We start from the raw sequence: 13,411 nt of genomic DNA, 5'->3' as shown, positions 1-13,411 counted from the left end.
TCGTGTGTTTTGCAGTCCCTTAGAATAAAACAATGAGGCAAACACTATTACATGTCCAAACCCTTTTGAAAATCCGGTCACAGTCACAGAACGAGGACTTAGATTATTTCAAAGAATCCTTGAACTGGTCGACGAGCAAGAGTCTCTCATACATCCACAAGTTAGTATTTTCATCTCATTTAATTTCCTTTTTATTTATTTATTTGTTTATTCTATCATTGAAGATCATTAGGCATGCGGCTGTCAAGACTACTCATATTTTAAACATGTGCGATGTTGGAGAAACAACGCAATAAAATACATCTGGCAACAATAGCAATACTAAGTCAAATGTCATCAAATGAAGGTCAATTGCTGTAAATTTTGGTTGAAGTGCCTCAAAACCAACCAGCAGATGATCCACAATATGGGTCAGGAGATGTGCAAGAGGTTGGGTAAAAGGCTAGTCAAGGTCCTGGGTCAGGGGTTGGGCAAAGAGTTAGGCCAGGGGCTGAAAGACTTGACTCGGCACTTGGACAGCATGTGGCGATTCCGTGAGAGGGCATGGAACTGGGCAAGAGGCTAGGCAAAAGGCTGGGCAAGGAGCTAGGCATGGAGCTTGGTCAGCAGCTGAAAGACTTGACTGGGTCCTTGGATAGCATAAGACTACTCCATTGGGGGGGGGGGGGGGGGAGTATAATTTTATAAAGAAAATTACATATTAGAAAATCTTAAAAGCATTTTTTAACAAATAATAAAATAAATATAAAATAATATGTGTGATAAATAAAATAACATATTTTATAAAAATAATCTTTCAAAGTTTTATTTTAGACTTTATAAATACTTTATTACTTTTTTTTATAAGTTTTTTTTTTTTGAATCTCTATAATATTTACATGTTGTTGTTTTTTTATATTTTCAAAGACTACAATTGCATTCCTTTAAAACATTTCTAATTTATTAAAAACATAATAATTCTCACTAGTAAAAAAGGTTTATTGATTTTTTAATAATTTTTATTTAAAATTTTTTGCATTTTGCACTTGATTTATGCAAAATTACACTTACACCATCATTTTTTGTCCCTTGTACCAAGTATGTGACAAGTCTGTTAAATTTTTTTTTTTTAAAAAAAAGAAGGATGCAAGTGTAAAGAAAAAGTATAGTTCAGGATGGACAATACCAAAAACAAAGTCAAAATGCAAAATATCAAATTATGTATAGTTTAAGATATATCAGTGTCAATATCTGTATCTATATATATATATATAGACATATGTATAAAATAATAAAATAAAAATTATTCCAAACTGGACTTTAAAAAATATCATAAATTCGCTTCATTAATTATTATTTAATAATTAGAATGAAGGTGACCAATAAAAGCTTGGCATAAAGAGACGACTATAACCCTTCGTTTAATGTGTCTCAAACATTACATTAAAGATTAGGGGGAGTTAATTTGGTTAAAATTTTTGGTCAATAAATTTCCTACAACCTATATTATGCCAACCGACAACATTCCATCAATAAGTCATACAATTCAAGGCTAATATCCATCAATTGGTCATTAAATTAGAGTACACAAACTTTCATCATCTTCAAGACTCGTGTAGGCCTTATTACAAGCCTCGTAACTTTAGCCTCACATAAATTGACATTAAACAAAGCATATCATAACCAAAATACATGTAAAAAAAAAAAAAAAAAAAAAACACATACGTATTATATACGCATATATGAATCACCACTACTTGGCCACCAAAGTAAAAAGAGACTAATAACCAGGAGTGAAAAAGAAAATGTCGTCAAGACGATCATTACTTGGGGAATTGCCTCCATACACCAAAAGTCCCTCTTTGCCATTCCATTTCCCACCCGCATATGCACACCACCCACGAGGCCCAGGATGGTGGCCCGAATTCGGCCCATCATCCCACCGCTTCCACACCAATGTTTCCGTATCCAATGCGTACGTTTCACCGGAGAACTTCCCAGCTCCCATGTGGCCCAGATCACTGGGGTCCACTTCACCACCGCACACAAATATGTACTTTCCAATCACTACCGTAGAAAACACACTTCTAGCGGTTGGTTTTTCGCCATGTGTCTCCACCTGGGTCCACTCATTTTGGGCCGGGTCAAAGTAATGGACATCATCCGCTTCCACTCCAGTGAAACCATACACAACCCATATCTTTTCTTGGGCCACGACGAGGCCAGGCCCACCTCTACCCTTGCATTTATCACCAGCCGTTGGATACTTATTCCACTTTTGATCAACAACATCATAAGCCCATAGATCGTTAAGGCGGCCAGCAACTCCACAGCCACCGAAGATGTACACGTGGCGATCATCAGCTGTGGTTGAGTGGTAGCTCCGGTGAGGTGGTCCGATATCCCCGCTGGATAGTAGGGTCCACTTGTTTGTCGACGTGTCGAAAGAGTAGAGCTCGTTGAGTTCCTTGTGATCACTATCCCTACCACCAAAAACATAGATGGTTGATCCAATGGCTGATATTGTTACGCCGACTCTAGGAGGAGGGATGTCTCCGGTTGCATCGGCCACGGACCATGTAAGATCTTCAAGGTTGAACACGTAGAGCTTGTTGTCTACAGGGACACGTGGTGCAAATTCGCCACCGAAAACATAGGCCTTTGATCCTACTAGGGTTATTGCATGTGAGCTCCTTGCCCCAGGCCCAGTTCCTTTTTGATCAAGCTGAATACAAAATTGATAAATACAAAAAGAACATATAATATATTAATCATTTCAAGAAAATAATAATTAGGTGGACTTGCTTTAAACAAAAACCCATTTTTGAGTCTTCTCTTTTGGGCACTAAACAGCAAGATTAGTTTATAACATCTACATAGTGTCTTCCATTTATTGGTTTGGAAAAAGTTAAAAGACACTTGTAATGAGCTCCATATTGAACTAAATTTATGAATGACACGGATAATATGTTAAAAAGATTAGTGTGTATACAGTGGGATTGAACTTATAACAAAAAAAGGAAAAGTGGGATTGAAATTAAGCATCTGAAATATTGAGAGTGACCAGTTGACCATACACTACGATGATCTATAATTGCAGAAAATCTAAACTAAAGAATCTATAAGCGATCTGATAGAAACTGATTTATAGGATGAGTATTCCATAACTTTGTTATATAGAATTTTGGGAAAACATAAAAAGGACATTTTAAAAAAAAAAAAAAAAAAAAAAAAAAACAGTAGATGGAAGAAAGGCAACTATTTGATTGGTTTTAGATGGTGTAGCATTGGAAAACAGAAGAAAAAAGGGAGATAAGGATCTGTTAAAGAAGAAATTGGAGCAAATCTAGGAAAGAAAAAAGATGAGCATATGCTATAGAAAAAACCAATAATTGGAGAAAATATTGAGAGGAAATAGTACTGAATACATTATATTAATCAGGGAGCTAAAAGAAACCCTACATAGAGAAATCACTATAAATCAAAGTTCTGTCTCATTGAACAAGATTGTTGTTGGCTCGGATCATTCATATTATTTGCTTTCTGTGAGGTAATTAATTTAAGAAGAACCAAAAGAGCCTAAAGCTATAGGCCATCTTAATTTGGACAACCACTTAAAAATAATAATAATAATAATAATCAGGTCAAACTGGGGTTTGAAAAGGGATTTTGAAGATATTTGATCAAACAACCAAAAACTTGTTCATTCTTTCACAAAGAGAGTAATATAACAAGAAATACCCAAAATAAATCATGGACTGAAATGGCAGATTAATTCAAAACTAATAAAGATGACCAAAAATATATATATATACATATACATATATATATACATATATATATATATATATATATATACACACTAAAAATTGGTTTTTGTAGAGGAAGATTAGAAACATACCTTAACCCATTTGCTTTGCACCAGAGCCATGGCTAGGAAAAATATTGAAGAATTCAGAAAGGGACTTTACGCTTTGAGAGCTCACTCTTTAGGCCTGGTTTTCATTTTCAATCTCGTTACGTCTACTTATAATAAGGTTTTCTTGAAGCTTTAAAAATTATTTGATATTCCATCATGCAGAGATAATGACAAATCCCTGAAGTGTTATGGTTTTCCATATATGACACCGAATTTATCATAAAATTGCAATTTCATCACGCTGAAGTGGAAGTGGAAGTAAATTCAAGCATCTGTATGGGCATTTTGTCAATTTTCAGTTTAAAGGCATGGGATATGCCATCTTGCTGATTTAGGTACGAGGTGAAAATTAATCATTTTTTATTGTTATTAAAAAAATTTAAAAATCACTAGATCAGTATTCACCTTCCCAGGTTGTTTAATATTATTTCAAGTAAAATAATGAGGTGTTTGTTGATGAGTTCCACGTAAAACATTTGACTTTTTGTATCCAAAGGATAAGAGACATACTTAAGAAAGGATTAAAATATAAACTCGACCTGTCTTATTTTGCCAAAGCCAATTAGGGTAGTGTTACTTCGGTTTGGGTTATTCATTATTTTAAAGGATGTCTTGTTATTTATATGTATATAATAATATATAGTTGTTACCAATATATATATATATATATATATATATATAATATAGATAGACTTGTAGCTGAAGATAACATATCCAAAACAAGAGACGAAAATATTTTATTAGTGAAAATATCAATTTGTTTATTTTAAATTAGTGACATATTCCACGCCTTGTCATTTGTCATCTAATCTATAATGGCTTATCAATAACGTTAGAAGGCATTGGAAAGCTAGGAGTTTATCTTTGCTGGTCATATTTTACCAGTTAACTGATTAAGGCAGACACTTTACATTTTACTGGTTTTGGATTTAAGCTGTTCCACACAGCTGTCCAATCACTTTTAATAGTTGTTTTTGAGCCTAAAAACCAAAAACAACATTTCATAAGCCAAGCCAAACGAGGTCGTCAAATATCAAAACAACTTCTGCATCACGCAATAAACAAACGGATATTTTCATTGACAATCTTTATCGGGACTCCAGTATACAAGGAGAGGTCATTTGATATTGTTTGCCACACAGCAATACGTTGTATGAATAAACAGAAACCTATATTGGCATCCTTTTTCTTGAAAGAAAAACAAAATGAAAATGGAAAGTGGAAAGTAGAAAGAAAAGCATTAAGCCTTTTGCCCACTATGGCCATGGATTAGCCCTTACTGGCGTAACTACTATGAAGATCCTAAAACGTTGTAGCTTTTCCAAGTATGCTATGGAGTTATTCGTAGAGAATCAACCTTTCATGGCTGATTGTTACTAGAAGAAGTTTTGTAGCCCATATAGTGGTTGTTGCAGTACAAATAGCTTCTTTTGCCAGAACCTGTGGTTGTAGGCACTGCAGAAAAACCAACATAGTCTGCGTCCAACTTTGCCAAGCATACTTTGGCTATGAGATTGAACATTTCATGTTTTTGGACAAAGGCTTGAGCTGCATATTCTTCAACTGGCATCCACTAGAGAAAAGTAACAAAAATAAAGAATAACTTAGGTGAGTACTGGAAATTCAAATTTTTCAACACATTCTCTGTTTTTTGGTTTCCATTTTTCACTATTTCTATGTAAATAATAGCAGTGTAATGAAGGGACCAGAACAAGCAATCCTTTCCTGCAATCCCAAAAAAAGGCACACTAAAGTGGATCCAATATAAGTTCATTTCTCTGTAGCAAATTGCAACAGATATCAAAAGTTTGACTCTTCCACTGTTTTGCTCTGTTCATGAGCTCCAAATTTTATGATAGATTCATGGTGTACCAGAAGTTACCTGAGCTTCCTCAATCTCTGAATCCTGCTTCTCAATGTCAAAGGAACGAGGTTTTAACAAGCAAACAAAAAACAAATCTGATTTGCTAAAGAATGCCTGGTGACTCTGCCTGTAAAGATTGGGAATTTAATAAGGACAAAATTGAAAAGAAGATGAGGTACAAGAAGATTTTAAAGAAACATGCTGAAACCAGCAATTTCTGTCTCGTGGAAGATTGTTTGAGCCCAATTAGAGAGTAAGCATCTAGAAATGTACAGTGATCTGTGATTGATGAGAGGAAAAATCCTTACCTAAATGCTAAAACTTCCACGAATTCTGTCTCAATCTGAAGGAAATAAAAGCAATGTCATTATTTACATTGGAATGCAGTAAACTACATGGAAAAACCATTTTCATATGAGTCTAGATATCGCTAGTTTAAAAGTTACCCCTGTCTCTTCTTTCACTTCTCTAATTGCTGCATCACAGATATCCTCTCCCTGTGGATTAAAAAAATTAGTACATGGTGTATAACTTAAAATATTTGGGAAAGACCCACATTTGTTATGCACTCACTTCATTAGTAACCCCTGTTGGCAACTTCCACACACCTGAACCTCTAAACTTGCCCCTAGTCTCCTGAACAACAAGCACCTATTGGACGAAATAACTTACTATCAGTAGTCAAATATAACATGCCATCATTAAAGGTCATATAAATTGGAATCATATTGTTGTAAGGGAAAACACCCAAAAAAAAAAAAAAAAAAAAAAAAAAAAGAGAGAGAGATTTTGACATCATGACTTCCTTTTCTTCCAGTCCGAGAGGATAAGGAACAGAAGAGTAAGAAAGTGATATTCCTGGTAATGAAATTTAATTTGGCCTTCCATCGACTCTTATAAAAACTATGCATTATTGCAGTAATTGAATTAGTTTGGCTTCATCAAACAAAACACATTAAATTTAAGTTGATATGGCATACTTCAAGTACTTAAAATATCAATCTTTCATTAGGATAAAAAAAAAAGTCACCACAATTAATAGGTTAAATTGATCTAAGATAATTGCATGTTTCTTGATGTCATTTTTCAGGAATACCAGGAAAATCCGTGCTAGATCCAGAAAAAGTACCTCTCTCTTGTGGTTCGTGACAAAAGCACCAATTCCCACTCGATGTGTAGCATTTACAGGAAGAGTATCAACAGTATCAGGAATCCAATATACTAGCATTAAGTAATCAGATTCTGCGTGGTGGTACCTAAATCCTTCCTATAAAATTCAAACAAGAAGACTGAGATTGTAAATCCAGCCAATAGAGACCCACTACCATAGCAGAAAATTCTAATGACCAATCCTATCTTAAAATTGGTTTCTTAAGAAGCTAGCTCAGTCAGAGTGAAGAAAGCAATACCTTCACTGCAGTATCAACTAGACTAGAAAGCTCAATAGGCAATTTGATCCAAACACCCTTCTTCCCCTACAGATTTAACATTCAAAATAAATAACATAGCAGCAGATCAGACATCAAGTGAACACCGTAAAATCCTTACCTGCTGCCTCCAGTGTGATATTGAAGCCTCTAGCAACGTAGAAAAAATCTTGGGATCCATAGGTTCTTTCATCTCTACTCGAACTCCTCCATGTTGATCATCAACTGAATTGAGTAATTCAACTCCAGTTTCTGCCATCACTTGCTCTTGAACTGCTAGTGAACTTGTTGAAACCGACAATTGTTGAATCAAGGATGGGATTTTATATTTTGGGCCTAAAAATAGAAGGAAAAAATGATATCCGCTAAGTAACTCTATGAAACAATTCATAGGACACTAACTTTGCAACTGACAAGAAGGAAAACCCACAAAATTCCAATTAATATAAAAACAAAAAATAAGAGACAAAAAGGTCCACCAACTGCATTTCTAGCAGTTCTTGCCAAAACTTCTAGCTCTGATGATATCTGCCTAACAACCTAACTATTGGCAGTACTTGTCGACCTTTAATAGATTAGGAAAGCTACTGAGTTCAGTGCATTAACAACTGTTTCTCATTTCTGTTCCTCAATTCTAATTAAACCACAAATTACAACAGGAAATGAAAGTCCATCAAAAAGATAAACAAAATGAGCTCTCGGAAACTGCATTTCCGAAAACTTTGAATTTCTGATAAACTTATCAATCCCTTTTAGACAGTTTAAACACAAGAAGCAAAATGGTACAGGGTAATTTCTGTTGAAATATCACCTATTCCAAAAGCTTAAGCTAATGGAAGGTGGGCTTTCATTTGATTTATAGTTTTTTCTAACACTCTCCTCAAATGTAGGGGCTTTCTTTCTTGGTCATTACATGGAGTTGTTGAGTTTTGAACTCGGGATGGAGTTGTTGAGTTTTGAAGTCGGAATCTCTTAGCTTTGATACCATATTGAAATAGTACGTATTCTAAAAGTTTAAGCTGATCGAAAGTGGACTTTAATTTAATTTTATTGATATTTTTCTGTAATAATTTCAATTACCACTAAACAAACCGAGAAACCCAGAATTGAAACAATCAAAACTGACATAAAATGAAGATCAACCAGAAAATTGCTCGAAGAAAGCATACCTTTGGAAGAGCCAAGCCAGAAAGGTAAAAGTGAACCCAGACAAGGTCTTTTGGAAATTGAAGGGATTATGTAGAAAGATGCTGTATAGACTTTACAATATGCTAAAAGGTTTGGGATCAGTTTAATGGGTCGAACCCTGAACATCAAACAATATATAAGCACACAATTACCACAACTGGAATATTACTAGGAAATCAGTTTAACTAAGCGAATAAACACATTCCAAAAACAGCAAAAAGTGGGTAGATTTATATCCTTCTTTGAAATGCCCTGAGAAAACCTTTTTCCCGCGTTGGCGTGCTTTCTGAGTAAATATGACTTTGAATTGGTCCCCCAAAGTTCCCACGCGGATCTTAGCGGAAAAAAAAAGAAATGATACCTAAAAATGGTAAAATACGCAGGAAAAAGACTACTAGTTTCCAGATATCTTCCTTCTTGTTCCACGGTATAATAATAAATATTCTTGCAAGAAAATAGATAAAAAATGTATAGGAAATCATATATGAAGATTACAAACCTGGTCTTTCTGAGATGTTGTAGGAGGAAAATCAAAGATTGACGCTAGGAATTAATAATGCGTTGTGAAATTACAAAGTGATTTAGGCGAAGACAGCAGACTTTGCATATATTGTATATAATATATATATATATTTATATATTTATACATTTCAATATGGTATATGCCTAGAAGAAACCGTCAAGCAAATGGTGAGGTTAGAGTTGTTTAATGGAAATTTCTGTGTCTTTGTTTATTTGGTTTAATTTTTTTATCAAAGGAAAAGCTTTCAAAATCCATCTGCCCCTGAAAGTTGTCTCCTTTAACTTCCTTACAAGTTTCTGGTTGTTTTATGACTGCCTCCTCTCCAACCTGTAATACGGTGGACACGACTCACCCACTTGACCACAGGACTAGAAGGTTGGGTGCCCAACCTTACAAGTTTGCATCAAGTTTGTATCCGCAAATGGAATGGATGGACCCATTTGCCTGCCTTTATATTAATTATGGTTTTTTTTTTTTTTTTTGGTTATTTTAAAAGCAAAAAGCTTTATTGTGGACCCCTTTGCTTGCCTGTACATTAATTATGGCTTTTTTATTTTTTAAGCAAAAAAAAATTATTTAATTGTCCTAAGCCTTTTTTTTTTTGTTTTTTTTTGGGTAAAATAGATGTTTGTTTACAAGTTCACAAGTATTTGTTGATAATTTTAAACTGTTTTAAAAATTCTAAATTTTATACTTTTTAAAAATTTTATTTTTTTAGTTTATTTGAGAAATCCAATAATCATTAAATTAGCTTTTTTATTTAAAAATAAATACACATTAACTTTTCAATAAAAATTATTTTTAAAAAAAATTTTATTTTATTGGTATTTTCAAATTTTAGCATTGGCATACCTTCTTCAATGGCAAATGCTAATGTCAAATTTGACATTGTCACTCCTACGGCATATGTGGTAAAAAATAACATTGACCAATAGATATTTTATTTAATTATATTATTATATTGGATTAGATCTAATTTTCTTTAATTTTAACCATTAAAAAAAATTAAAAATTAAAAATTATATTATTTAATGGTATGAACCCATAAATTTTATTGTAGTGAAGCCACTATCAAAACTGCTAGTTGCATTTTTGGCATTTTAATGTCAAAATGCAATTGACATTTTTTGCAAAATACCATTGGAAAACATATAAACTATGCTATTTTTTAGTACTGCAATTGAAAATGCAGTACCATTGGATATGCTTTAACTAATTATAATTTAACTTTTCAAATTTAAAAATTATAATTCATAACTAGTTACTAGCATTGGATATGCTTTAACTAATTATAATTTAATTTTTCAAATTTAAAATTTATAATTCATAACTAGTTACTTTTATAACGAATATGGAAAGAAACTAATGCAACGGGTTTGAATGAAACAATAAAAAGAAAAAAGATTTTTTTTTTAAAACCTACGGAGAGAGGTTAATTATATTTTTAAAACTAGAATAATTAAATTGTTTAAGTTGAACCTTAAAAAGGTTGATGAAATTAATCTAAACTTTATTTTTATTTTATCTTTAAAAAATTAGATAATAATATGTTATATATAATTAAAGAACTATTATCATAGAAATTATGATAACATGACAAGTTTTATAATGTTGCGTGACAATGATAGACACTTGTGAGATCATGATATCTTCCAGTTGGAAGGTATATAATTTTCAGATGATCATATATGTATATAATTATTAATATCACTTCATTGTAATTAATATTTACATTTTGTTTCTTAGAGTGCCTTTCTGATGTCTTTAAAAAAAAAAAAAAAAGCCTTTATGATGTTTTCCTTTTAGTTTAATTCTATTATATTTTTAATTCTATTATATTTTTCTTTCTGTCAAGGTATTTGATAAATTAACATATACAAGTCATATAATTGTTTTTATAAATCGTTTTGTTATATTTTTTTATTTAATATGTATGGCTAATATTATTAAATTCATTAAAAAAAAGTAACATAAATAAATAAAAATTGTAAGGAAACCATCCTTAAGATATCTTTAATATTTAAAAAAAAATTGTTAACTAAGTAAGAGCAAAGATAACTAATTTAATATAGAATATATAACCAGACCTCGTTTTTAAGAATAGCCCATTCTTTCCTCCGACAAACAAAAAAAAAAAAAAAAAAAAAAAAAAAGATAGCTATTTATTTATTTATTTTGAATTGGGAACGGTTGATGTGGAAGAAAGCTTAGAATATTTCAAAAACTTTTCTTGGCTATCATATAGATTTTCGATCAAATTTTTTAACGTCGTGAAGGGTTATGCAAATAAAAAAAAATGGTCTACATAATTAAGGGTTTGAGAAATAAGAATAGGAGGAAATAGTAAAATGTGTAAACCATTTTTCTTAAACTAAAAATTAATAGTAATTTGTAGAAAAAAAATAAAGCCTTGTAATTTTTGTTTTTATTATTTAAAAAAAAACAAATAGGAAGAAAAGTAATAAAAAATTGTTAAACAAGAAAAATAATGGATTTAAAATAATTTTAAAAATAAAATATTTTTAACAATTTTACATAATAATGTGTGCGAAAATTTTCTAAAAAACTAATGATGGAGTATAGAAAAAGAAATGTTGTTAAAATAGATAAATTTGACTTAGGGGAAAAAAAAAACAACAACAACATAAATACAAGTATATTTATTGATTTTGTTAAATAATCTCAATGTTTTGCCCCCCCAAAAAAAAAGGGATATTATATAAAAAAAAAAAACTTCAAATTTTTTTTAAAGAGTTGTATTTTAAGAATGTTTTGAAAAGTTATTTTAACTGGTTTAGTAGAATATCTCATCAATTCATTCAATAGTTAATTAACTATTTTTTTTTTCCAAATTAAAAGATGCCCATAATTATTGGTATTAAACAAAATTTGAATCTGTTCAACTTTGAATCTCTTCTCAAAGTCAAAATCAAGCATTGCAGCTTGACAAGCTATGCGGCTAGGCTCGGTCAAAAGAGCAAACAAGCACGTTTCTTTGAAAAGAAATTTCTGATACTCCTGAGAACACCAACCCCCAACTTACATGAATGTGGGTCTCACATATGGGTGCCACATGTGTTGAACGACAGATTTTCAGACCTCCAAACAGTTTTGCAGAAGAAACAAGCTTTCATTTTTTTCCTCTGCATTTCCTCTGTTTTTTTTTTTTTTTTTTTTCCCTTCTTCTGTCATTTATTTCCAATTCATGCATTTTGCATTTTTACTTCTCTATACTCTGACTGTCTGACACGTTTATACACATAATTTTGTTTCAATTATTTTATATTCGCATTTTAGAAATCCATTGATGGGTGACTACATATATTTTAAGCAGTTGTGTATAAAGACAATTTAACTCTTTTTTTTAATGGTATGGTGGAGAAGCTCATGGTTTGACATCTAGGTGCTGTTTGAGTCGAGGATCATCAAGGCATTATTATTATTATTATTATTTTGTGAATAATAATGCAAATAATGAGTGGAGAATGACGTCGAAACTAACAAATACTTTTAACCTTTCTTGATAAGGACTCAAAAAATCTGTTCTGCAATGCTTACATTCTATATGATATGCATCTTCTGAAATTGGCATCAGGAACTTTTTAGTTTCTTTATATTCCACAATCATGATGTAACTCTACTAATCCCAAGCTGAGAAGTAAAAGAATAGATGATAAAAAAAGGTTTGAAATATTTTAAAGGTTGAATTTTCTTTGTTGTTTTTTGTGATTTTAAATTAATGGTGAACATGAGGAGTTGATGGAATGATGTTTGGTGATGAAGTGAAGAGGAAAGAAGTACAAAAAAAAAAAAAAAAAAAGGATTTTTTACGAAATTATTATTTTACCCCTCATTAATGATATGTTAGCCTAGGACTTTGTGCCAAATGGGAAAAAGAAGATTTTTTACCTAGTTTTAGAGAGAGAAATAGTGGGTTCTTCAAAATCCCATCAATGGTGCTATGCTCTTGGTAATTAAGCTTGTAATATCTTCAAGTTAATGAAAATCGTCATCTCCTTACTTGCTTGTGGACGTAGATCATCTTGGTCGAACCAGATAAAACTTTTATGTGTTTTTTTTCTCTCTTTCTCTCCTCTTATATTTATGTGCTTGTCTTTTTCTCTCTAGATTTTTCATTGGGTTTTCTTGTGGAATCATCTATTACATCTATATTTGCTTGATTGTGAACTAGTTGTGGATTGTTTGCTGCTTGTGGTTATATATATTGGTTGTTATACACAGGTTAAGTCTCTACAAATTGGTATCAGAGCCTAGGTTGGTGAAAATCTAAGGATTGGAGATTGGAGATTTGGGGCTTTTGTGTAGCTTGTTGTTGTTAACTTCTTGTAGTGGAATTGGAGGTCTCCTTGGTTGAAGCTAGGTTGATTATAGTAATACCCAAGCAAATTTGACTATGTCTACTAAGTTTGAGGTGGAAAAATTCAAGGGCTTAAACGATTTTGACCTTTAGAAGATGAAAATGAAGGCGGTGTTAATTAAGAAAGGTTAGA

The 13,411-nt window shown here is 31.9% G+C and overlaps 2 protein-coding genes across 2 annotated transcripts; both read right to left on the bottom strand.

Annotated features, from left to right (window-relative positions):
• Nucleotides 1-1,524: 1,524 nt before the first annotated feature.
• Nucleotides 1,525-4,038, bottom strand: LOC107433885 (thiohydroximate-O-sulfate sulfur/sulfate-lyase (nitrile-forming) NSP5). The gene is made up of 2 exons (XM_016045265.4): nucleotides 3,881-4,038; nucleotides 1,525-2,704 (listed from the first exon to the last, which is right to left on the bottom strand). Exons 1-2 carry the CDS (start codon nucleotides 3,908-3,910, stop codon nucleotides 1,760-1,762), a joined length of 975 nt encoding a protein of 324 aa, XP_015900751.3. The 5' UTR covers nucleotides 3,911-4,038; the 3' UTR covers nucleotides 1,525-1,759.
• A 910-nt stretch (nucleotides 4,039-4,948) lies between these two features.
• Nucleotides 4,949-8,851, bottom strand: LOC107433867 (nudix hydrolase 2). Its single transcript, XM_060816630.1, has 9 exons — nucleotides 8,359-8,851; nucleotides 7,311-7,525; nucleotides 7,172-7,237; nucleotides 6,892-7,029; nucleotides 6,336-6,413; nucleotides 6,209-6,259; nucleotides 6,071-6,105; nucleotides 5,781-5,889; nucleotides 4,949-5,471 (listed from the first exon to the last, which is right to left on the bottom strand). The coding sequence occupies exons 1-9, from the start codon at nucleotides 8,501-8,503 to the stop codon at nucleotides 5,259-5,261; spliced, it is 1,050 nt and encodes a 349-aa protein (XP_060672613.1). The 5' UTR covers nucleotides 8,504-8,851; the 3' UTR covers nucleotides 4,949-5,258.
• Nucleotides 8,852-13,411: the final 4,560 nt, after the last annotated feature.

Source organism: Ziziphus jujuba, chromosome 4 (genome assembly GCF_031755915.1).
Source record: "Ziziphus jujuba cultivar Dongzao chromosome 4, ASM3175591v1".
Lineage (NCBI taxonomy): Eukaryota > Viridiplantae > Streptophyta > Magnoliopsida > Rosales > Rhamnaceae > Ziziphus > Ziziphus jujuba.
Note: the sequence above shows the minus strand (reverse complement) of the source record. Positions and strands in the feature narration are given on the sequence as shown.

Coding starts and splice junctions, on each gene's coding strand:
- LOC107433885 (XM_016045265.4), bottom strand. CDS start 3,910: ATGGCTCTGGTGCAAAGCAAATGGGTTAAG. Junction 2,705..3,880: donor TGCAAAGCAAATGGGTTAAG/GTATGTTTCTAA, acceptor TTTTGTATTCAG/CTTGATCAAAAAGGAACTGG.
- LOC107433867 (XM_060816630.1), bottom strand. CDS start 8,503: ATGTTCAGGGTTCGACCCATTAAACTGATCCCAAACCTTTTAGCATAT. Junction 7,238..7,310: donor TATCACACTGGAGGCAGCAG/GTAAGGATTTTA, acceptor TTAAATCTGTAG/GGGAAGAAGGGTGTTTGGAT. Junction 6,260..6,335: donor CAACAGGGGTTACTAATGAA/GTGAGTGCATAA, acceptor TTTAATCCACAG/GGAGAGGATATCTGTGATGC.